We start from the raw sequence: 23,954 nt of genomic DNA on the forward strand, positions 1-23,954 counted from the left end.
GGAGACTTTCGATTCCTTACTACTCACGTCATTGTCCTGGTCAACTACCTGGTTTCCCAATTACTCAACAAGTTGAAGGGTTCTGTCTTTAGCGTTGGCCTCCTAGATTGGTCATGTAAACGATTTTTCAGCCCTAGAGTAAATGTTGTGTGTTGTTTCTCATTGTGTTCACTAGGCTTCATTCTTTCGAGCTTTCGTTCTGATTACATTTTTTCTATCAAACATCCCCTGTTATATGAACACGAATTCTTTCTACTGTCCAAAATAGCGTTATTTTATTTGAGATTGTGTGGAAACTCTTCGCTGTAATTATGAACGGTTTTCTACTATTACTACACGGCTGTGAAGCGAGTGGAGGCAGTGGTAGGTAATCAGAGCATCGTTTATTAATACTCGGGCAGGGTTGTCCAATTGGAATATGTACCATGTATGACGTCAGAATGTTGCGGGTATAGATGCAGCTTATGGCGCAAATGTAGACACGCTATAAATATGAGCGGTCTGCTACACACATGGCAGCATATCACAAGTTAACAAACTTTGATGATAGGATGACGATTGGCGCAAGATGCGTGGCTCATAGCTTACTGAACACACGAGGAACGAGACTTGAAAAGACATTCGGCAGTCCTCACATTGTTTTTCGCGTTTTCACCAAATCTTTTTAGTTACCATAGATTTATTTCTCCTCTCTCAAAACTGAAATGATAATTTTAACGGTATCTGAACATAATATTTTGCCATTCCCATGATCATTGTAGTTGTAAATATATTTTTTTTTCTGTGGAGGTCATTTTGATGAAGCTGTACCCAAAACTCTTACCCGAGAAAGTATAGACCCATGAATTACACCGTAAGATGTTCAAGATTAGCTTTTTTAAATTGCACTCGACGACTCTTTCTGAACTTAGGTACAGAAACATGTAACGTGCTGGGCAAGTATCTGACAGGAATTGTATAGAAGAAAAATCTGTAAATAGACCGTGTGAGAAATAAAATAGTCGTTCAGATCTAATCCAATTAACTTTTGACCTCGTTGCATGTAAATTTCTAAAAGTAATGTTTTTTCTTATTATTTATTGTAAATAAGTTTTCCATATCATATGCCACAACCACACTTCGCGCATCGCCGAAATCACATGATAGCGTGGAAATTCACTCTCAAGGTAGAAAATGGAATTGTCTTTCATTGTAAATGTCGACAGTCTGTAACGAAGATCATCCATGAGCCTTTTGAGACAGTAAGTTATTTGAAGAATATGGAATAATTAAAGTTCTCAATTTCTCACAGCATCTCATAAGTCTCATTAATTTAATCCAAAAATGAACGAGCAAAGAACATTAGCTGTTCAAATGGTTGAAATGGCTCTGAGCACTATGGGACTTAGCTTCTGAGGTCATCAGTCCCCTAGAACTCAGAACTACTTAAACCTAACTAACCTAAGGACATCACACACATCCATGCCCGAGGCAGGATTCGAACCTGCGACCGCAGCGGCCGCGCGGCTCCAGACTGTAGCGCCTTGAACCGCAAGGCCACTCCGGCCGGCATTAGCTGTTCAGAAAGGACGAATGGCTACTAAATGTTTGTCAAGGAAGGTGAACGCAAAAACAATGACTAGTGCTGCTTCTCGGCTCTGATGGAGGTACCCAGAAAACAACACGTCACTGTAAAGAGAACGACTTGTTTTCTGAAAACACAAACCGCGTTTAAATTCGATAGTTCTGCACGATCCCCTTAATTAAGCGTTCTATTAATACTAGATTCCTGTGGCATTTCTGTGATGCATAACAGTTAATGTCGTTGTCACACCGACCATCGGTATCGCAGTAATATTCAGTTTGATTGGTTGTCATCAGTTCCACAGGTAGTTAAGGCAGCTTTATCAGAATGTAATACCGCAGCGCTAATCACTGAACTCGTATGTGTAAAAAGCAATATGTTAACTCCACAGTCTTGTTACATCAAACGAAGATATTTCTGCATTGAAAGCACAAGGGAGTTTTACAGCTCCTTCAACAATGAACAGCCCATACCCATTAATCATCCTTGTACCAACGCGATAAGACGCTAAGTCAGAAAAAATTCTACAAAAAGGAAAAAGCAAACTATCAAAATAATTTTTTCATAGTCTTCTACAGTGATGTAAGGACTTCATTGTTTTAGTTATTATGTACTCAGAATAAGGTTGCTTTCCTCTGTTTTATTTGAATCCATCTCTTTGTGTTTAATCCAGATCACAAAGTATTTTCAGTGTTACGACCAAATCCAATCTACTTTGTGAGCCATCTTCAAACGATATGAATACTAAATATTGTCTTACGCAATCGCTCGTATTCACATTGTCCGAAAATGACTCGCTAATCACTTGAGTGCCACTCACAACATTACAGATATTTTGTATTACCTGGATTAAACAATTAATAACCACTACAGACTTAATATGTCTATGAAAGACCTCACTTCGAGAATAGTAGTGAGACACTAATTATTCATTTTGTCACTGAGTGCCGCTTTCGTCTCCGCCATCTTTGCAGGCTTCCTTTATTTGGAAACTTCATTATATTGCTGAGAGCATTTCCTTTCGCTTTTAAAAGGAAGTATATCAAAAAATTCTTATCCTCACAAAGAAGAGAGATTACACAGTTTATCAGCTTTCTACTATCTACCTACGAAGCACTATTACGTCAGTATGAGGATGTGAGCGCAAGCGTGTGTGTGAAACCTCTGTAGTTTATTTTCCGGATTGCACATAAACACGGTGTCCCAAGACGAATGGTCAATATCCAGGGATATGATAGAAAGCTCATTTGAAGCAAAAAAAAAAACATAGTTTGTTGATTCCATGCCGTATAAAAGTGCCTTCATCAGTGAATATTTTTAATGAAAGCAAAGGCCGATCGGAATTTAACCAGCGACAAAATGTAATGCTTGCTATACACGTATTCGTGGGACACTGACACGTGCAGGAAGTCATAATGTGCTGGTAGTAGGATTACGCTGCATCATTTCAAAAATGTCCAAAAATGAAAACCTGTTTACGCAATGCGTTGAGAACTCTGGTAAACACACTATGATCGGGTATTCAATGAGTCGGAAAGTGCCGACGGTATTTTTCGACAGTGCCTTCATGCTCTATTCCGAATGGTTTCCGAGGTAGAGCACATTTAATGTGAATTTGTTGTTTTGGACCAATGGCGCGCACATTTGTGTCTTACCCACTCACCCGTCTGACGTTTTATTATAGCCCAACGTACCTCGCTGCTTTCAACCTATTTGCATAGCTTTTTACCACTAAACTAACCTGTTGAATGCGCAATTGTCCACGGTGTGTTGTGAGTGTACTAGTGCCGAGACTTGAGAGTGCATCAGAGAGGAACATCGGTTAACCGTGTTTGTACACACGCGGGCTAAAATACCACATATCTACACTAATGAAGAATATGCAGGTAATATGCAGAAATGGTATATAGGTTTACGGTTTCTGCTATGATAGCGCTTCTGCTGCTGTCGAAGGATACCGTCGGCACTTTCCGAAGCATAGAACTCCCGATCGTAGTGTGTTTACCAGAGTTCTTAACATATTGCGTGAACAGGTTCTCATTTTTCGATATTTTGGAAATGGTGCAGCGGAATCATACTACCACCACATTATGACTTTTTGCGCGTGTCCAGTGTCCCATGAATACGGGTATAGCAAGCATTACATGCGCAGAACATGTACCCATTTCACATACAGCCTGTCCACAATCTTCACATTCGCAACAATCCCACATGACTAGAATTTTGTCACTGGTTAGAATCAGATCGGCATTTGCTTTTTCCAAATTCGTTTTTCGTTCAGTATTTGGTGTGGCATGATCGATAACATGTTGGTTGGTCCAGTCATTTTAGGAGAGCGAATGATGGGGCAAAATAATTTGCATCTTCGGAAAATTCGTTTATTGAACTCCTCCAGGACGTGTCTTTAGCCAAGTGGACTGCAATGTACTTCCAACACGACGGAGCCCCTCCACATTTTAGCAGACGTGTGAGGGATCATTTCAACCGCACTTACTCTAATCGCTGGATTAGGAGCGGTAGTACAGTTAACTGGCCACCAAAATCGCCGGACCTTGCGCCATTAGGTTTTTGTGTATGGAGTTGCATGAAGTGTGAGGTGTACAAACGAAAGATGATTACACGATACGAACTACTTGGCAGCATCATGAACACTGCTGCCCTCATTAGGGAACGTGCAGAGATACTGGCAAGCAGCACATACATGCTTTCTGAATAGCACGCAGATGCGCTGAAGCTGACGGTGAGATAATCGGAAATCTATTGTGAACTGTAAAAGAGCTATAATGTGATGTGTACGACAATACTTAGAGGTAATTTTAAATAAATGGTTTGGCGATTTGATAGGGCTCTATTATAAACTATCAATTAATAAAACAGTCAAGATCGCAATAATCATTTATTTAAAAATGATGACCGGTTTCGACCTTTATGCCGGCCATCTTCAGATCTAACTCACTGTAAAGAGAGGAAGAGTGCCAAATTAAATAGAGAAATCATAAAATAATATAGTCTGCGAAAAAAGTCCAACAAGAGTTAAAATAACGTTGCATTTACCCATATGGCTACAGCCGGCGGTGCACGGAACGGTTGCGTGAAGTCATAGTCGTTTACTGCTGTTGATGGGTAATCTGCCGCGGGTTAAATAGAGAGGAAAACAAGCGTTTATGCCTCAGCAAATGGGCTCTCTTTATAGCTCTGCAGTGCGTCAGATCTGAAGTTGGCCAGCCTAAACTGGTCGTTTTTTTAAATGAATGATTATTGCAATCCTGACTGTTTTATTAACTAAATACTTAGAGGTGAATGTGTTAAAAGTACACATTTCTCAAATGGTACCTTGTAAAATGCATGTTTTAATGTTAACTAACTGTTGTACAGGTGTGTATGTGTAAGCCTGACAATGAACTGAATAATACAGAAATTAACTAACGATATACATTAAATGTGTTCTAATTCGGAAACTTTTCGGAATCGGACATATGCCCATATGAGGCCGTCTGTTTCAAATGATTGTTCACGTCATAACCCTGAATATTGACCATTCCTCCGGGGACTAACCTGTACGTCGCATTTATCTCCCTTCATTCCAAGCAGAAATGGGTTCCCGATATGCCACACCCCCCGTCACCATTCATATCGTCGGGGATTCTATCGCCCTGTATGGCACTACGATGGCGACGTGACATCCGTACGTCAGACACTTGTGGAGTTCCTGTGCATTGTTTTATGAGCGTGAAAACATTTTCTCTGCGACAGTGAAGATCCACCCTGGACACAGTTGAACTCCGGAATGTAATTCTTCTGTAATCTCCGATATGCTAAAACAATTGCCTTCTTGTACTGATTATCACCCCACGGTCAAAATTGGTTGACACGCAATGGCTGCAATTTTCATTAGGTACCTGTCTATAACAGTCTGCTCAAATATCGTCTTAAAGGCCACTCCTAGGTCCAATATTCTGGCGTCACGCAAGAAACATTTTAAAATGGGACAGTCATTACCATAATTTTTGTACCCAGTTTCAGGTGTCATAAAGTTTCACACTGCGAAATCCAGGGAGTATGCATTGCCGCTTTACTCTGTTAGTATATTATTAACAGGTATAATGTTTACTTACTAGGATTTCCCTTCGTAAAGAACTTGGAAAAATAACAGCTCTTTGCATAAAGAGTGCAAACCGCTGCATTCCCATAACTCTTTACTTTGTAGCGATACTTTTAATTCTTTGTACGTCATACATTCTACTATTGTATATTCATCCACGTGAATATCTACACTTCACAAGTCACCTTACGATTGGTAACGGAGCGTACTTCGTGTACAATATTTACCAGCTGATAATCTCAAAATGGTTCAAATGGCTCTGATTACTATGGGACTTAACTTCTGAGGTCATCAGTCCATAGAACTTTAGATCTACTTAAACCTAACTAATCTAAGGGCATCACACACATTCATGCCCGAGGCAGGATTCGAACATGCGACCGTAGCAGTCACGCGGTTCCAGACTGTAGCGCCTAGAACCGCTCGGCCACGATAATCTCACTATTGTGCTGTAGCCTTCTGTACCTGTTACCATCTGCTGCTATCCTTTCTCATTCCTTACTGTGAGAGTCTGCCAGAAGTGACCACATATGTTAGTCATTTCATGAGATTGCGTTTTTTATTGCAGGTGGATGCCAGTGAGGTCGTCTCGTGAACGGATTGTCTAGTTGGAACGACTTGCACGCCATGGACGTCGGCTTCAGAGATCTCAAGTACACCGTCAACAAGTGGTACCGGTTTTCAGGTGAGCAACTTTAGTTATCAGATCACGCGACGAAGATCGAGGCGAAGCACTTAACTAGGTGGCCATTTCACTTATAAGAAACTGCAGATATCAATTATTAGTGAAAGCAAGAAGAAAATTAATTACCTTCGTATTCATACATAAACATTTAAGACATTTTGCAGGTCGCATTTTCAGGATAAATAACTACATATTTTAAAATGTAAACTGCAAGGCTTCATTGTCAAAACTGCTTTCTTCTAAACAAGAGACCACAGTTCACAGATTTTCATGCTGAATGCAGCATAGTGCCAGACTGGGATTCGAACCAGATCACCTGTTTTGCGCTAGCAGTAATCTTAATCGTTTAGGCTATTAATGCTAGCCCCCAACATCGAATCTCACTGAAGTTCGCTGTTACTAATTTAGAAATCCACAACACCAAGCATTAAAATTCCACCAAGAACGACAAGCTAATAACGAAATTTTACTTACTGTGTTTGCACAGTGTAACAGGAAGTTAGATCGAATTTGTAGATGATTTTGGCGAAATTTAGTACCTGGACCTGCTATTTCTATGGCGGATTTCATCAATGGTAGTGGGCAGCGATTGGTGACGTGCCGGTCTCTCGGGAATCCATGACCAGATGTTCCCAGTGCGTGAGAGGCATGGGGAATGCGAGGGCCAAAACAATAGTCGAACATCCTTTGTATTAAGCTAGGTCAGAAGATCACGCCCAAAATGCCATCTCTATAGTTGAAAGGTGACGTCGTGGAGACAAATGTAGGGCGCAGCCACCGGCTTCAACATGGCACAGATGTACCGACTGCAGTGCAAATTATAAGTTGAGGGAATCAAAAGTGACTGTGTCGCGTTTCTGTCGCTCAACATTCGTTCTCCTTGGATCAGATATACACTGATACGTCGATCGTGAAGATGTATGCAGAACCAGCAATCGTTTGAAATTATGACGTGGTACTACTCCATGATCCAAAGTTGTCATAGGGTGCCCACTGATAGCCGCGTAAGGAAAACCGCAACTATAGTATTTGTGTGACACCCTTTCGTGAGCTAGATGTCGTCGCACTATTTTCGCACTGCCTTTTTGCTGCCAAGCCCATTTCCAGACTCAAGGTACATGATGTGGTTATAGGATCCTGTCTCTCGGACGCTAGTCACAGCGGCCATTGACATGTGACACGACGTTGCGTATGGCGCACTTCAACACAACCAGTGATTCCATATTCACGCAGTAAGCATGGGATGCCGACCAACACCTGCAGCAGTATCGTCGAATGATAAACCATAGCGTCGACAGGCCATGATCGTGCCGCTGTGCGGTTGTGCAGTAGTAACAATCATTTGCATATCCAAGGGTGTTGTACACTTCGCGTCATGTCGATGTTTATTGTATATTTTCTTTATGTTGCTGAAGTATTATTGGCCAGCAGTGACTACAAATGGAATTAAATTCTCAAAAATGATTCCACGTTTGACACATGTTGTAACTGGACACGACATTCATATGGATTTGGCAATCGTCAGAGATATACAGGAGAGTCGGGTTCAAACACGTATTGCCATCTGTGACGAAAAGTTATTTACTAACCAACATCGACATATTTTGTATATGAGGTTCTCCACAATTTCTTCATATTTGAAAATGAGGACATGACTGCCGGCAAGCTTACAATGTTTTGTGATACAAGGCATATAATAACAATGACTTTTCCATAGTTATTATTACTCCATTTAGTTCAACGATATGACGGTAATTTATATGAAACTAGTAACTTCCCGCAGCAATGTCTTCCTTTTCTGACTCTCAATATTCTTTCATCCAGGGTAGAGCAGCAAAGGCCCAGATACTTGCACTGCGCAGCAGAGCTTCCGAGACCTGTACCAACGGTTCATTACCTTCCAGAGCCCGGAGACGTCGCCTAGTGCTACAATTACAATAGATTCAGACCAGACCTGAATGCCTCTCAGTGATCATTTGCCGGCAGACCCTTTAAATCAGGATAGTCATTTAGTGATCAGTCAGTATCTTAGTGATACCACGCAGTCTGTTGTTTGATTCCTTGAGCAGCCCCCCACATTTGCTCCCCATAATATTATCTCTTGAAATGCTTAGCTCACGGCGACCAACATCTAGAGGCCACGAAAGTCTGTAATAGGCACTCGGCCTTACCGTTATCGTTCCTCTTACTACACACATCAAAAAAAGTTTTGCGTCACCTCGGTTCCTAGCGTTCCGGAATCTGCACGGAAAATTGGAATAGAGATCAACATAAACATCATTTCCGTCCTTTTTATTGTTCATGAAAACCACACATTCCATGTTGTACCATCATACAGGGAGACCTTCAGAGGTGGTGGTCTAAAATGCTGTACACACCGGTACCTCTAATACTCAGTAGCACGTCCTCTTGCATTGATGTATGCCTGTATTCGTCGTGACATACTATCCACAAGTTCACCAAGACACAGTTGGTCCAGATTGTCCCACTCCTCAACGGCGATTCGGCGTGGATCCCTAAGAGTGGTTGGTGGGTCGCGTCGTCCATAAACAGTCCTTTTGAATCTGTCCCTGGCATGTTCGATAGGGTTCATGTCTGGAGAACATGCTGGTCACTCTAGTCGATCGATATCATTACCCTGAAGGAAGTCATTCACAAGATGGAGACGTGAAATTTCATCCATGAAGACGAATGCCTCGCCAATATGCTGCCGATATGGTTGCGCTATCGGTCGCAGGATGGCCTTCACACATCGTACAGCCTTTACGGCGCCTTCCGTGACCACCAGCGGCGTACGTCGGCCCCACATAATGCCACCCCAAAACAGCAGGGAACCTCCAACTTGCTGCACTAGCTGGACAGTGTGTCTAAGGTGTTCGGTCTGACCGGGTTGCCTCCAAACAGGTCTCCGACGATTGTCTGGTTGAAGGCATATGCGACACTCGTCGGTGAAGAGAACTTGATGCCAATGCTGAGCGGTTCATTCGGCATATTGTTGGGCCCATCTGCACCGCGCTGAATGGTGACGTGATTGCAAAAATGGACCTCGCCGTGGATGCCGGTAGTAAAGTTGCGCATCATGCAGCCTACTGCACACAGTTTGAGTCGTAACACGATGTCCTATGACTGCACGAAAAGCATTATTCAACATGGTAGCGTTGCTGTCAGGGTTCCTCCGAGCCATAATCCGTAGATAGCGGTCATCCACTGCAGCAGTAGCCCTTGGGCAGCCTGAGCGAAGCATGTCATCGACAGTTCCTGTCTCTCTGTATCTCCTCCATTTCCGAACAACATCCCTTTGGTTCACTTCGAGATGCCTGGACGCTTCCCTTGTTGAGAGCCCTTCCTAGCACAAAGTAACAATTTGGACGCGATCGAACCGCGATATTGACCGTCTAGGCGTGGTTGAACTACAGACAACACGAGCCGTGTACCTCCTTCCTGGTGGAATGACTGGAACTGATCGGCTGTCGGACACCCTCCGCCTAACAGACGCTGCTCATGCATGGTTGTTTACGTCTTTGGGCGGGTCTAATGACGTCTCTGAACAGTCAAATGGACTGTGTCTGTGATACAATATCCACAGTCAACGTCTATCTTCAGGAGTTCTGGGAACCGGGGTGATGCAAAACTATTTTTGAGGTGTGTATTAGTCGATAACGGGAGAACAGATTATTGAGGCTACGACTCACAAAGCCTTAAAGATCCAAACTGTTTGTCAGCTTATCTTCTGACTTCTTAATCTATCCATAATTAAAAGAGAAAGGGCAGTTTAGGGCCTGAAGATACGGAGCAGCAAGCGAGTCATTACTGACCCTATGGCTTATCTTTGACCATAGACTGATGAATGATATATCTACATTTAAAGCGTTTGTAGGTTTAGAGAAAAACTTCGGTAGTGTTGACTGGAATACATTCCTTGAAATTCTTAAGGTAGCACAGATAAAACATGCGCTGCGAGTGGTTATCGACATCTGGTACAGTAACCAGACAGCAGACATAAGAGCCGAAGGACATGAAAGGGAAGCAATAGCAAAGTTGCAGCCCGTCCCTGATGTTATTCAGTCTCTACAATGAGCAAGCAGTAAAGGAAACCGTGGAGAAATTTAGAAAGAGAACTAAGCTCAGGAAGAAGGATAAACATTCGAAGTCTGCCGATGACGTAATTCTGTCACAGACGGCAAAGCTCTAGGAAGGGCAGTTGAACGGCATTGATAGTGTCTTGAAAAGAGGTTATGTGATGGATATCAATCAAAGTGAAACAAGGATATTGGTCTGTGGTAGAATTGAAGAAAGCTATGTTAGTAAATGAGAAAGTAAAATTAGTAGGTGAGTTTTGGTATTTTGGCTGTACAATAACTAATGACGGCCGGAGTAGAGATGGTGTAAAATGCATACTGTCAACTGCAATAAAATGCCCCTCACAAAGAGAAATTAATATCGAATATAACTGTAGAAATTCTATAAAGAATGTAATTTTCTGAAGGGTAACTTGTAAGGAAGTGTTAAGTGTACGCTAAACAGTTCAGACAGGAAGAGAATAGAAGCTTCTGACATGAGGTGCTATAGAAGAAGTCTGAAGACTAGGTGGGTGTACTGATTAATGAGGAGATACTATACAGAACTCGAACAAAAGCAGTCTTAACTGAAATCGGTTGACTAGAGACATCCTGAGGCATCAGGGAATCATCGTTCTTGTAATAGACGGAAGTGGAGAGGACTGAGTTGAAACGGTAGATGTAGACCAAACCTCGTCTACAGCAGGAGCAAATGGACGTATGTTGCAGTAGGTACGCGGGGATCAAGAGACTTGCACAGGACAAACTAGTTTGAAAAGCCGTACCAAATTATTTTTCGCACTGAAAACCAAAGCAACAAGAGAAGACGGTAGTGCTGTTCAATGTGTATCTCCAGGCAGTTTTTAAGATTTTTCGAGGAAACCACTTTTTGTGCGGTGTAACCGAACAAGATTATGTGCTGATTAATGCAGTGGTGTTGTAGCATTCGACAGGTAGTACATTTAATTTTGCCATCCCCCCACCCCCCTCCACCCTCACCCCCTCTCCCCACCCCCACATCTACTAACCATCGAACAACCTGGCTGATTTTTTCCGTGGTTCAAATGTATCACATAAGGCTAAAATGTCCAGTTTGGCCGGTACTCCATGTGTAGAGGTCTCAATGTTAGCGGGACGTAAAATGTTACTTGCACGCTTCCCTTTTAACCAAAGGCACTCAGATGCCAAAAACTGGCTCAAACATATTTTAAAAGCTATCCTCCACAGTCTTTATGAACACTTGCGTGATTCATTGAGCTCCAAAAGGTCGTTTTCCATTTTGAGACTGGCGTTTTGCTGATCCTAGTTACGTTACCATATTCGGTAAGCCATTGCTTAAATTTCTACATTTCTAAGTATTTAATTTATTTACACAGAATATTTTCTCAGTGTAATTTAATGAAAATAAACAATAGCTTCCCTGAATTGTACAGCAAAAACATCCGCATTATTGTTATTTATCGTATAGGTCCATAAAAGAAGATGAACACGAAGGTTGAACAGAGAAGCAGACCGACCTCATCTCAAGTTTTTCTACACTTGTATGCGGATGGAGGTACTTGGCGGCAAGGCCGGAGTACCTGTAAGCTGAGGGATCAACAGAAACTCCAGATCTGGCTTTTTGACTAGCCATGATTACTATTGGCAAAAACTTCCACAGATATTTCTATGCATATATTACGCAGTAATAATCCGATTTTACAGATAATGTCACTCAAGAGAGCACAAGAAATGCTCTTAGAAATATGAAGAGCTATGATGTTCACATCTTTTTCGTACCAAAAAAAATAGATCCTGCATGTGGAAAATGCGATTTCATTATGGTTCATTCAAACAAGTTATTTCTTTTTATCGTTATGCACACATTAATACACTGCTGCAAATAATTTTAAATTTTGTCTCTTAGTTGCTAATGCAAGTTTCTTATGTTTCATGCCGAAAAGTGATCTCTGTTACGCACCAATTACGAAAAGCATGAGCACTTTCTCGGAACTAGTTAAACGTGGTTATTAAAGCAATCATTTATACAGCCTAATGGGAACTGATGTACCTTTTTTTTCCTCAGCAACCTATTCAGCGTTTTGCAGACTGCAGATACCGTTCAACATTGTCGTGTACCTCCTTCATGACTTCATGTCGCTACCATGCTGCTATATTTTTTGTCGTTCGTCCGGCATCAACTCCCGCACATTCGAAATGATAACTGTTTCCATGGAAAGCGAAACTTTTCCTGTAATCCGGGTATCTGCAAGTATAGTTATGAGTTCAGTGTAGTTTCTGTGGAATAATGCTTAATCAAGCACAAATTTTGGACTGCTAAAGTGAACAAACAGCAAATGTTGTCAGTTCGTATTATGCTTCATCATCAGCAATAATGACTGGTGTAATTATAGACACAGTGACGAATACATCAGCAACTTACAGGTACCAACATCAAATATTTATTCATTTTCAGCGTTCTGTTCCAGCATGACAACACAACGCGTGACAACAGGGTTTCTAGAATATTTTTCTTGGTAGAATTGCGGGAAATCATATGATATCCTGACGGCTTTCCGGGACTCAGTACCACTATACAGTGAATTATAATTCAAGCAGCCTCGCGTGCAAGAACCCAGAAACTCATCAAATGCCTTTTTCATTTGATATAACGTAATTAATTGTTTGTATGACCAATTCATAGCACTATCTTAGCGCCTACTATTGCTCGAAAACTTAAATCGTTCACATGTCTTACCACTAATAAGGTGTGTTATCTCTCTATTGTGACGTCTTCTTAGTGATGTATGTTTTGTTTTCCGGAATGTAATACAATTTTACATATTTCGCCAAAGTATTTGATTCAGAACTTCCGAACAAATTACGCTAGTTAAAATTATTTAATAATCTCCAAACGACTCGAAAGAATTAGAAGCAGATGCAGTCGAGCATTTGACCGAAGGTGACTCTTATTCATAAAAACAAGAAGGCACGTAAATGAATGTTTATGAAACGCAAAGTTTCTTAAGTCTGTTACTTTTTTTTATTTCACATTCTTGGATTTCGGTTCTTGCTTATTCAGCCGTATCAGTAATAGAAAGTCGATACGCCAGCGTATTGAAAACAATTTTGTTTGTCAGTTACGACGATGCAAACGTAAGGACAACAAGACACGCAGACCCCCAGCAGAGAATATCTCTGATCGAGAATCGAACCCGGATCCCTTCGATTACCAATTTGCCGCACTGACCCAGAAGCTACATGAGAGAGTTAATGTCAGTGACAGCTGACAGAACTGTATTTGGTAAACGGATTTTGGAATGATAGCATATTATGCAATGGGAACCCGAAGCCCAACGTTAATATTTCTGAAGTAGTTCAGGGCCATTTTCTGAGTATTTAAATCTAAGGGTCATAAGGGCTAACGGCCTACGGTGGCTCGTTACGGAGTAATAACGTAATTAGGATGTGTTTTGGTTGTTACCAGAATTACTTTTCTCTCTGTGAAAATATCTTGAAAACAGTGACACAATATGTGATTTTCGATCACCACTACGCAGAATAATCCGGTTTCTCTTATCCAGCTTTATACAAATACAGAAGTACTGGGATGTGGTTGCCGCCACTGCTGGAACAGCTCGCCCTACCGCCGTTGTGCCGCTGTCTCACTGCATACAGTGAATCCACACACGAGCTGCGTATCGGCAACTTACCATCAGCAGATCCTAAGCATATCGCAGTAAATCACTGTTAAAGTACGCAAAAGATAGTCGGCACATAACCGAGCTGTCCTGAATGCAAGCTTGAGTACGAAGAGTAGAGTGCACGTTACTGTGCGTCGGCGGCGCCGTCAGTGTATGGAACAAGTTACTTTACAATATTTCGATATATCACGCGGAAATTGTCGGTGGAATACAGAGACATAGTTACAGGGGGTAACAAATAAAATTAAGGAAAATTTGATCATTTTATTTTGTCCGTTTTAGCTGCACGAATACACAGTTTATTGCTGTGGTGGTCGCTGATTTCGGGCTGACTCGCTCATTCTTAAACCACACATCTTGTTATTAACCGTACATACAAATAAAACAAAGTGCCAAAAGGCAAGAATAGCTTTGTACAAGAAAGCTAATCTGTGAGCAACAAATACTCTCATTGATAAGGCAGTCCATATGTCTACCTGAATGACACAACCTACGTGAAACACTAAGCACATGGACTGTCTTCTCCATGAGAGTGTTTGTTGTTCACAGTTTGATTTCATTGTGCAGAACTGTCTGCGCCATTTGGCACCGTGTCGTATAAGTAGGCAAAGTTAAGAACAAGGTATGCAGTTTGTGAATGGGCAAGTCAGCCGAAACCAGTAACCAGAGGAGCAATAAACCGTGTATTCGTGCAACTGAATACTGTATAGTTGTGTACCTACCATCCCGAAGTAACATGCCTCGAATCAGCAAGAAATGAAATCACTCTGCAGCCAGCCACTGAAGACCTTGGTTCCCTTGTACCTGAATACTCACAAAATATCCCTAAACAATGTCGAAATTTTGTCGGTCGAGCTCGGGTGCATCCTATATAACGTCAAGCTGTCAACATGTAAGGAAAAAAGTACATTATCCAAATAAAAACATGTTTAGATGGGCTAGGAAATGCACGTAATACTCTGTGTCAACGTTTCAGTTAATAACAGAATTTCTCTTCATCAGATTGACTACGTTTGCTCATGTAAGGAACGAGCAGTCCGTTTGACGGTATGTCCAAAAATGGGAATTACGCGTGTTCAAACTTGGATCCACCATCATGAAAATTTCATCACAACTTGAATTAATAATGCTACAAAAGAACGTGTTTTCAGCGTATGCAACTTTTTTTTTTTTTTACTTCCTATGCATGTCTCGTAATTCATTATAATGCATTTCTCGTTAGAAAAAGTGAATTTATTTGGCTATTACGACGTTGCCTCTCACTGACATTAGCGACCCTCCTGGCATCCGTGGTAATCGCCGCCCTTGCTTGTCCTCCAGCCACTCGTACACGTGTAAGATGAAGGTTTAAAGAAGAGTGTGGAATAGAGATATCCCATCCCGCCAAAAGAAACTCGCCCCATTTAGCCTCAAAGTAAAACCTCCTTACGTGACTAACACATACGCGTTCGCAAAAAGTGGCTCATGGTTACACAAGAACCAGAAGTTAAGGTTGGAGTTACTCGATTAATGTAAGACCGACTAAATTTCATTTTGTCTACATCAGTGATCCGTTGCAATGCCCCGATATAAGATAAATCTCTTTGATTCAATATGTACACTGAAGAGGCAAAACATTACGATCCTCTGCTTAACAGTGTGTTGGTCTACCTTTGGAATCCAGTACAGAAGTGTACAAGTCCTTAGTAGATTTCTGAAGATATGTGGCACCAGATGTATGGGCACAAGTTATGCAGTTCCCGCAAATTACGGGACTCTTGTTTGTGAGTGCTGAGCTGGCGCCCGCTTATCCTGCTGGAAGATGCCGTCGACGACGAAAAAGACATCATGCATGAAAGGACGCAGGTGGTACGAAATAATGTACCCGTAGGCCTCACCTGGCATAGTGCCTTCTATTATTACAACAGCTCCCCTAGAAACCCAGGTGAATGTCCCGTATAGCATTATAGAGCCTCCCACAGGCCTGCCTCTTTGGAGTGATGAATGTTTAGAGCAGCCGAGAGGATGACGTTGGGCCAACACAGGAGCAGGTCGCCTGTTGCGGAGCCGTCTGTCCGGCAGTGTGCGCTGAACGTCGTGTTCCCAGACACTTGCGCTTGCAGCGGCATTGTAGTCTGTCGCCACATCTGTCACAGGCCGCCGCCTGTCTCACTTTCCAGAGCGGGCCAGCCTCTGACCTCCACGTGAGGCGTCAACATTCTATAATTATGTCGCCTACTAGTGGTTCCAGCGTCCTTCAGCAACTTTCCATTGATTCTCACTTCCTCTACTGCAACTCTGAATTGTTTTTCTAATACCGAATCTCATTGCCTAACTTGCTCTTCAGTTCCAAACTAATGCTCCTGATGAATTCCAATTTCAGCGGCAGAATTGACGTTTGTATTCTTCAGGAAATTGACACGATAAATCTTGTTTCTTAAGGGCTTTGCAGATGTTGTTAAACTCAAGAAAAACATTTCTCGAAATCTGTGAAGCACAAATACAAAGAGGATCCATTTACGTCTTGCTCTATAGTTACTTCTAAAGCCTTTTTATTCCTCTCCTTGATTAAAATTCAATGTTTTTGTGTGTGCAGCTGGTGACAACTTTCATGAATGTTTTGTACATTAGGGGTATGTGGCTGATAGGTGTACAGTCTTCAATGTTTTTTCTCTAAATAATTTTGAAATTTCCGGTTCTATTAATCAGTTTCAACTGTGAAACTTCCTGGCAGATTAACACTGTGTGCCGGGCCGAGACTCGAACTCGGGACCTTTGCCTTTCACGGGCAAGTGCTCTAGCTCAGTCGGTAGAGCACTTGCCCGGGAAAGGCAAAGGTCCTGCACACATTTTTAATCTGCCAGGAAGTTTCATATCAGCGCACACTCCACTGCCGAGTGAAAATCTCATTCCAGTTTCGACTGATTCAACTGAAGCAAAATTAATCACAGGTTCTTTTCTTTTTAATTTATTTTGACGGATTCCCATCAAGAGACCAGGTACACACTTTTCAAGTCTTATTCTAATTGCCTAAGCACCGTTGGTTATCGGACATTTCATCTTCTTCCCAAGGCAACTGCCAACCTATGATAAATCATGGTTGTCATATATAAAAGGTCAGTTGTGCAAGTCTTTTTTTGTAAAAACATCTGACAGCTTTACTCTCTCATTACGAACTATTAACCGTCATAATTCAGCATTATGGGCGCAGGTTACTACGAGCTCAAAATGAAAAGTATACCTTATGGTCCAATAAAAGCATGGTTGGGAAGGAAAACATAGGTACAAAGAAGGTAGCTGCGAAGAAACCATGGGAAACAGAAGAAATACTTCAGTTGATTGATGAAAGGAGGAAGTACAAACATGTTCCGGGAAAATCAGGGATGCAGAAATACAAGTCGCTGAGGAAATAAATAAATAGGAAGTGCAGGGAAGCTAAGACGAAATGGCTGCAGGAAAAATGTGAAGACATCCAAAAAGATATGATTGTCGGGAGGACAGACTCAGCATACAGGAAAGTCGAAACAACCTTTGGTGACATTAAAAGCAACGGTGGTAACATTAAGAGTGCAACGGGAATTCCACTTTTAAATGCAGAGGAGAGAGCAGATAGCTGGAAAGAATACATTGAAAGCCTCTATGAGGGTGAAGATTTGTGTGATGTGATAGAAGAAGAAACAGGAGTCGATTTAGAAGAGATAAGGGATCCAGTATTAGAATCGGAATTTAAAAGAGCTTTGGAGGACTTACGGTCAAATAAGGCAGAAGGGATAGATAACGTTCCATCAGAATTTCTAAAGTCATTGGGGGAAGTGGCAACAAAACGACTATTCACGTTGGTGTGTAGAATATATGAGTCTGGCGATATACCATCTCACTTTCGGAAAAGCATCATCCACACAATTCCGAAGACGGCAAGAGCTGACAAGTGTGAGAATTATCGCACAATCAGTTTAACAGCTCATGCATCGAAGCTGCTTACAAGAATAATATACAGAAGAATGGAAAAGAAAATTGAGAACGCGCTAGGTGACGATCATTTTGGCTTTAGGAAAAGTAAAGGGACGAGAGAGGCAATTCTGACGCTACGGCTAATAATGGAAGCAAGGCTAAAGAAAAATCGTGACACTTTCATAGGATTTGACGACCTGGAATAAGCGTTCGACAATATAAAATGGTGCAAGCTGTTCGAGATTCTGAAAAATGTAGGGGTAAGCTATAGGGAGAGACGGGTCATATACAATATGTACAACAACCAAGAGGGAATAATAAGAGTGGACGATCAAGAACGAAGTGCTCGTATTAAGAAGAGTGTAAGACAAGGCTGTAGCCTTTCGTCCCTACTCTTCAATCTGTACATCGAGGAAGCAATGATGGAAATAAAAGGAAGGTTCAGGAGTGGAATTAAAGTACAAGGTGAAAGGATATCAATGATACGATTCGCTGATGACATTGCTATCCTGAGTGAAAGTGAAGAAGAATTAAACGATCCGCTGAACGGAATGAACAGTCTAATGAGTACGCAGTATGGTTTGAGAGTAAATCGGAGAAAGACGAAGGTAATGAGAAGTAGTAGAAATGAGAACATTGAGAAACTTAACATCAGGATTGATGGTCACGAAGTCAGTGAAGTTAAGGAATTCTGCTACCTAGGCAGTAAAATAACCAATGACGGACGGAGCAAGGAGGACATCAAAAGCAGACTCGCTATGGCAAAAAAGGCATTTCTGGCCAAGAGAAGTCTACTAATATCAAATACCGGCCTTAATTTGAGGAAGAAATTTCTGAGTATGTACGTCTGGAGTACAGCATTGTATGGTAGTGAAACATGGACTGTGGGAAAACCGGAACAGAAGAGAATCGAAGCATTTGAGATGTGGTGCTATAGACGAATGTTGAAAATTAGGTGGACTGATAAAGTAAGGAATGAGGAGGTTCTATGCAGAATCGGAGAGGAACGGAATATATGAAGGGCAGGATGATAGGACATCTGCTAAGACATGAGGGAATGACTTCCTTGGTACTAGAGGGAGCTGTAGAGGGCAAAAACTGTAGAGGAAGACAGAGATTGGAATACGTCAAGCAAATAATTGAGGACGTAGGTTGCAAGTGCTGCTCTGAGATGAAGAGGTTAGCACAGGAAAGGAATTCGTGGCGGGCCGCATCAAACCAGTCAGTAGACTGATGACAAAAAAAAAAAGAGGCATGGTTTACGACTGAAAGTTTTTTCTTGAGATACACTGATACTACTTTGTGTGTTAACATTCATTTCTCTGAGATATCCAAAAAGAAAAAAAAGTCTGTGTAATCATCCATCACACACGCTATTGCTCAAGAGGCCCAGTAATACGACACAGGTGCAACGCACTTAGAGCGACAACCCAGAATTATTTACTGCAGTGGTCGGATTAAAGATTTTCATTCCTCATTGCCTGAAGACTCTCGAACCACAAAATGAAAAAGAATTCAGCCACTTCTCTTTGTGACAAGTGTAAAATAACGGATCCGTACATTTCTTAAGGCCTGTTGTAGGATTCTTGGGCATATTTTTTAAAGCTCTAACACGACGACATTCCTATAGCACAGGAAGATTCTCACAAAGAATCATCATGGGTCCAGGAAACACAATTTATGCCAAAATCAGTTTGCGTTATTCTCGAACAACGACTAAAATGGTACAGTTAGTCGTAAAGTTTGAATCCAATCTTCTTAAAGTCCGCAAAGGTCTTTCACATTATACCATACAACCGACTGGTAAGCAAGATACAATACGGAATTTCTCAAAGACGTGGCGGGCATGGTGAAATTTTGTCTCTCAACATATGAGAATAAACTATGCGGCCAAAAATTACGGTAGGGATTGTCACATTTGAAGATGTGCCACGTATAACGTTCGCATATTGGGGCAGGATGCTTCAAATAGCATGAAGGAAGACTCGATATCTGAGCATCCTGATACAGGCAGTTGGATAATGAATGCGGCAATACGTGACTTTGAGTTAAATGACTTTGATGACGGAGTGCAAGACGCACAAGAATTCCTGTTCCATAGGTAAACAGTGTCTACGGTGGATCCTAGATCCCTGCCGGCCGGAATGGCCGAGCGGTTCTAGGCGCTACAGTTTGGAACCGCGCGACCGCTGCATTCTATGAAAGTCGACTTAAGTTTCATCACTTTCAACTCGAATAGGCCTTATATCCTCTAAGTAACCCAAGTGACCTCGTATTATGCAGTTCCGATCAGTGGCTTACATAAATAATTTACTTATTGTCCGACAAGGCAATGACTGAAGTGGCATCGACCTATCGTTCGGACTTCTGATAATAGTACTTCCGATTTTTTCACAAATCTGAGTCAGTTCTCAATGGTTCCAGAGGAGAGTTCAGGTTTAATAGGCAGCTGCTTTACAGTAGTAGGGATAGAAATAAGAGTCGAGATTGGCTCGTACAAATATAAGGCAACGACAGATGCAAACCGTATTTCTCGGTAGCTTCTTCTTTGTAAAACCTCGTCTCCAGTTTTGTAGAGGCCGAGTTGCCACTGTTGTTACGGTAGGCCGAGTTTGTGAGTTCGTAAAACGGCTTCTTGTGCAGTACTCCGCTAAGACACTTTCTCCCTGCCACTATTACACAACTATGCCCCATGGTGAGGTAACAGGATAGCAGAACGAAGGTTCTACAACACTCCAACAATTTAGTAATAAAGTCACACAGATGGGTTAAAAAGGTTTACTTATTTTTGTGACTTGTCGAATAATGAAGTCTTCAACACTGTTTGTAATGTAACACAAGAAAGGCCGTCAATGGCTAAATGCAAATAATCGTAGGTAAACTTCACAGTATATAGCAAATGCAATTTACAACTGTCTTTTCACTTCAATGAGTTCACTAAACGACGTTCCCTGCCTAAGTCAGCCGTGGACGATCACCTATAACCAACTGGGCGAGAGCTGCTTTTCAGTCTTCCGAGTAGGCTTCTGACCGTTGTCGTCCGGTCACTGGCGGATTGTGCTCGGCCGGCGGTTGGCCGGGGCGAAGCCGATATCTTCATCCTCAGCGCCGCCCATGCCGCTGGTGGAAGGCGCGCGAGTGGGGAGTCTCTATGGCACTGGCCCTAGCTCACATCTTTGCGCCTGTGGTGATTTGCCCTGGCTGTGTCTTGTTCGGTCGAAACAGCACTCTCGGGCGTTAAAAATAGCGCCCTTCGCTTTGTCAAGATGTTCGCCATAGAGAAATAAACCTATGTTATATTCCATTTCCGGGAAAAGTTATGAATAGCGTCATAAAGCAGTGCCAGAAGGGACAGCGCTTCTTCCAAGTGCCTCTTAAGGTACACAGTGTCCGGGAGTGGTGTTTCATGGGATAAAATGTAAATGTCGTGTGACTAAGGCCTCCCGTCGGGTAGACCGTTCGCCGGGTGCAAGTCTTTCGATTTGACGCCACTTCGGCGACTTACGCTTTGAGTTTCATGGGATGATTCCTGAATCACCTATACGAGGTCCTGGATGTAGATTCTCTAGGCAGATAGTTTTTTTTTACAGGTCATGTACCTCCTCAAAAGACATAGTTGCTATTGGTAATAAATAACACGCTCGGCGCTGTCAAATGTCCCACCGCTTCGAACAAACAAAGTGACTGCGTGGAGCAACAGCTGGTAACAAAAATGACACGATGACAGGCAGAGATGTCAGTCCTCAGGGCGTGCGACAGCTGACAAACAAATATATGTACTACGGTCACATCTTGTTTCAAAAAACGCACTTAGTAATTTTCTTCAACGGCAACAGCAGGAGTACCAGGCCGTAATAACTGTCTTCTCAACAGTACAAGTAGCAAGCCGTAGTAATTGTCTTCTCTACAAGGCTTCATCTACAGCACGCGATCGCGCGTCATACCTTTTGTGATGTCGAAGCTGATTCATCTCCCGTTAGTGACATGAGAGCGGAAGTGTGTCGCCCAGTAACACAAACTCCTTTTCACGGGTTTCGGCACCAGAAAATGTCACCATTGACGAGATATTAGTGACATCCAGAAAACAACAGTATTCACTTAAACCAATGTTTTTACTCAATCACAGATTTTTACCCTAGCAACGCATAAACAAGAATATTCTGGGAATATAAATTGGACAAAGATTCAAAATTCCGCTGTTTTTCAACAACTTCCAAGGCATCATGGGACTGCAGAAGTCAACGATCGTAGAGAAAGTCAGAAATTAGAGTATGTACTACAAATAACTGACGACAATGCGTGTAAATCCTGTTCTGACCTGAAGAGATGAGTACCAGTCAGAAGACTAGTGTAAACTAATGAACAACTAAGACGTATGTGATAAACCTATATCGTGACATTGTTTTTTCGAACGCCATGTGTAAGTGTCTCATAGTATTTTGTGAGGATTTCTCTCTGATAAAAAGAAGTAACCTTCAACTTATCACTCCTGTTTAGAAAAGATTTTCGCGACCATCTCAAGAATGCCTTAGCGTCCTTGACTGTAGATAACTTAAACATAAATAACGATAAATCGGAAAGCACTATCTTACGTCACAACCAAGATGTTGCTCTTCGCTAATAATTAAAGACAAATAACTTGTTTGGCTTTGAAATGTGATGCAGTACAGGCTTGTAGTATCTTGCTATTTTATAATCGTATTCTGTCTGGAAATTTATGGTTTGGGCGTTTTGGGATTTCTAAATTCAAAACTTATGACTTAAAAGCATCTGCCACACTCCATCTAGTGTTCGATTGAATTATACAATTCAAAGCACACTGTGCACACTGCACTTATAAATTTTTCTTTGGTGCTGCTATATCTTTTCATGATCCATATTTCGTATCTTCACTGGATGTTTTGTATCTACATCCATGCAATAGCGTTGTTGGTAGTAGCAGTACACGTTCGCACATACTGGAAGTCAACAACACAGGTAGAGTTTCGACGTAAGATCTGTGAGATACGATAAGCACATCTCCGATCCCCATATACTGAGAGCCACAGTAAGAGACCCGGAATACTTCCCCTTTCTAGCAGATGTTTAGTGCACCCAGTTGAGTATGAGACTATTATAGCATCGTTAGGTAATGAAGACTGTAACACGACAGCACTTCCATATACTTCGAGGAAAATGTGATAACTTGACTCGTAATCTGACAAAAACAGATTTTTTTTTAGGGGAGGGGGGGGGGGGGGCGGCGGCGGGGCGGATGACGAAAAGCATTGTACGCCAAATGCACTCCTGTCTTTTAATGCTAGGGACCTGCAGCATAGCCTGAAAAATGTACGCACGTCGATGATAAAATCTTCTGAAGTCACGTCATATGCCACTCCAAACTTTTTCACTGCTCGACGGTTAAATCCCTTTGCTGGGGTATTTGTCAGGGTATCTCTTGGTGCCCCTGGATGTCTGAATGTTCAGTCGAGCAGTGAAGAAGTTTTGAGAGGCATGTAACGCGCCCTAGCGACTCAGAAGCTTTGATCATCAATGAAAACTGCCGCTACAGCCTGCGGGCTTATATAAATGATGTCCTAGGAGGAACGGTCAACATTCAGGGATATGACAGAAACAATCATTTAAGAAAAAAGCCTAATAAAGAGACAGGGCTTTAAAATGCGTACATTAAGAGCTACGAGCACTCGCTCAGTAGGAGAAATGTGTTTCACACTAGCAAAGACGAACAAGCGCTCATAGCACTTGAGGTGAGCAGCTTAGCATTTTAGAGCCCTGTCTCCTAGACCGTTTTTGCTTCGAATGACCACTGCTGTCTTATCATTGAAGACTGGCCATTCCTCGTGGGACAACCTGTACTTTCACGTCGTCCCTTAAGAAACCTTATCCATATCAGAACCAGGCTTCAGAAAATTTTATAATGAGCAATGCCGAG

General features: G+C 42.0%; 1 protein-coding gene across 1 annotated transcript in view; it reads left to right on the plus strand.

Annotated features, from left to right (window-relative positions):
- The window catches only part of LOC124607216 (ATP-binding cassette sub-family G member 1), a 485,230-nt gene that overhangs the window by 78,584 nt on the left and 382,692 nt on the right, over positions 1–23,954 (plus strand). Inside the window, exon 2 of the mRNA XM_047139486.1 lies at positions 6,235–6,351. Within this exon, the coding sequence (XP_046995442.1) occupies positions 6,294–6,351 (58 nt within the window). The 5' untranslated portion in view covers positions 6,235–6,293. The remainder of the gene's footprint in view (positions 1–6,234; positions 6,352–23,954) is intronic.

This window comes from Schistocerca americana, chromosome 3 (genome assembly GCF_021461395.2).
Source record: "Schistocerca americana isolate TAMUIC-IGC-003095 chromosome 3, iqSchAmer2.1, whole genome shotgun sequence".
In the NCBI taxonomy this organism is placed as follows: Eukaryota; Metazoa; Arthropoda; class Insecta; order Orthoptera; family Acrididae; genus Schistocerca; species Schistocerca americana.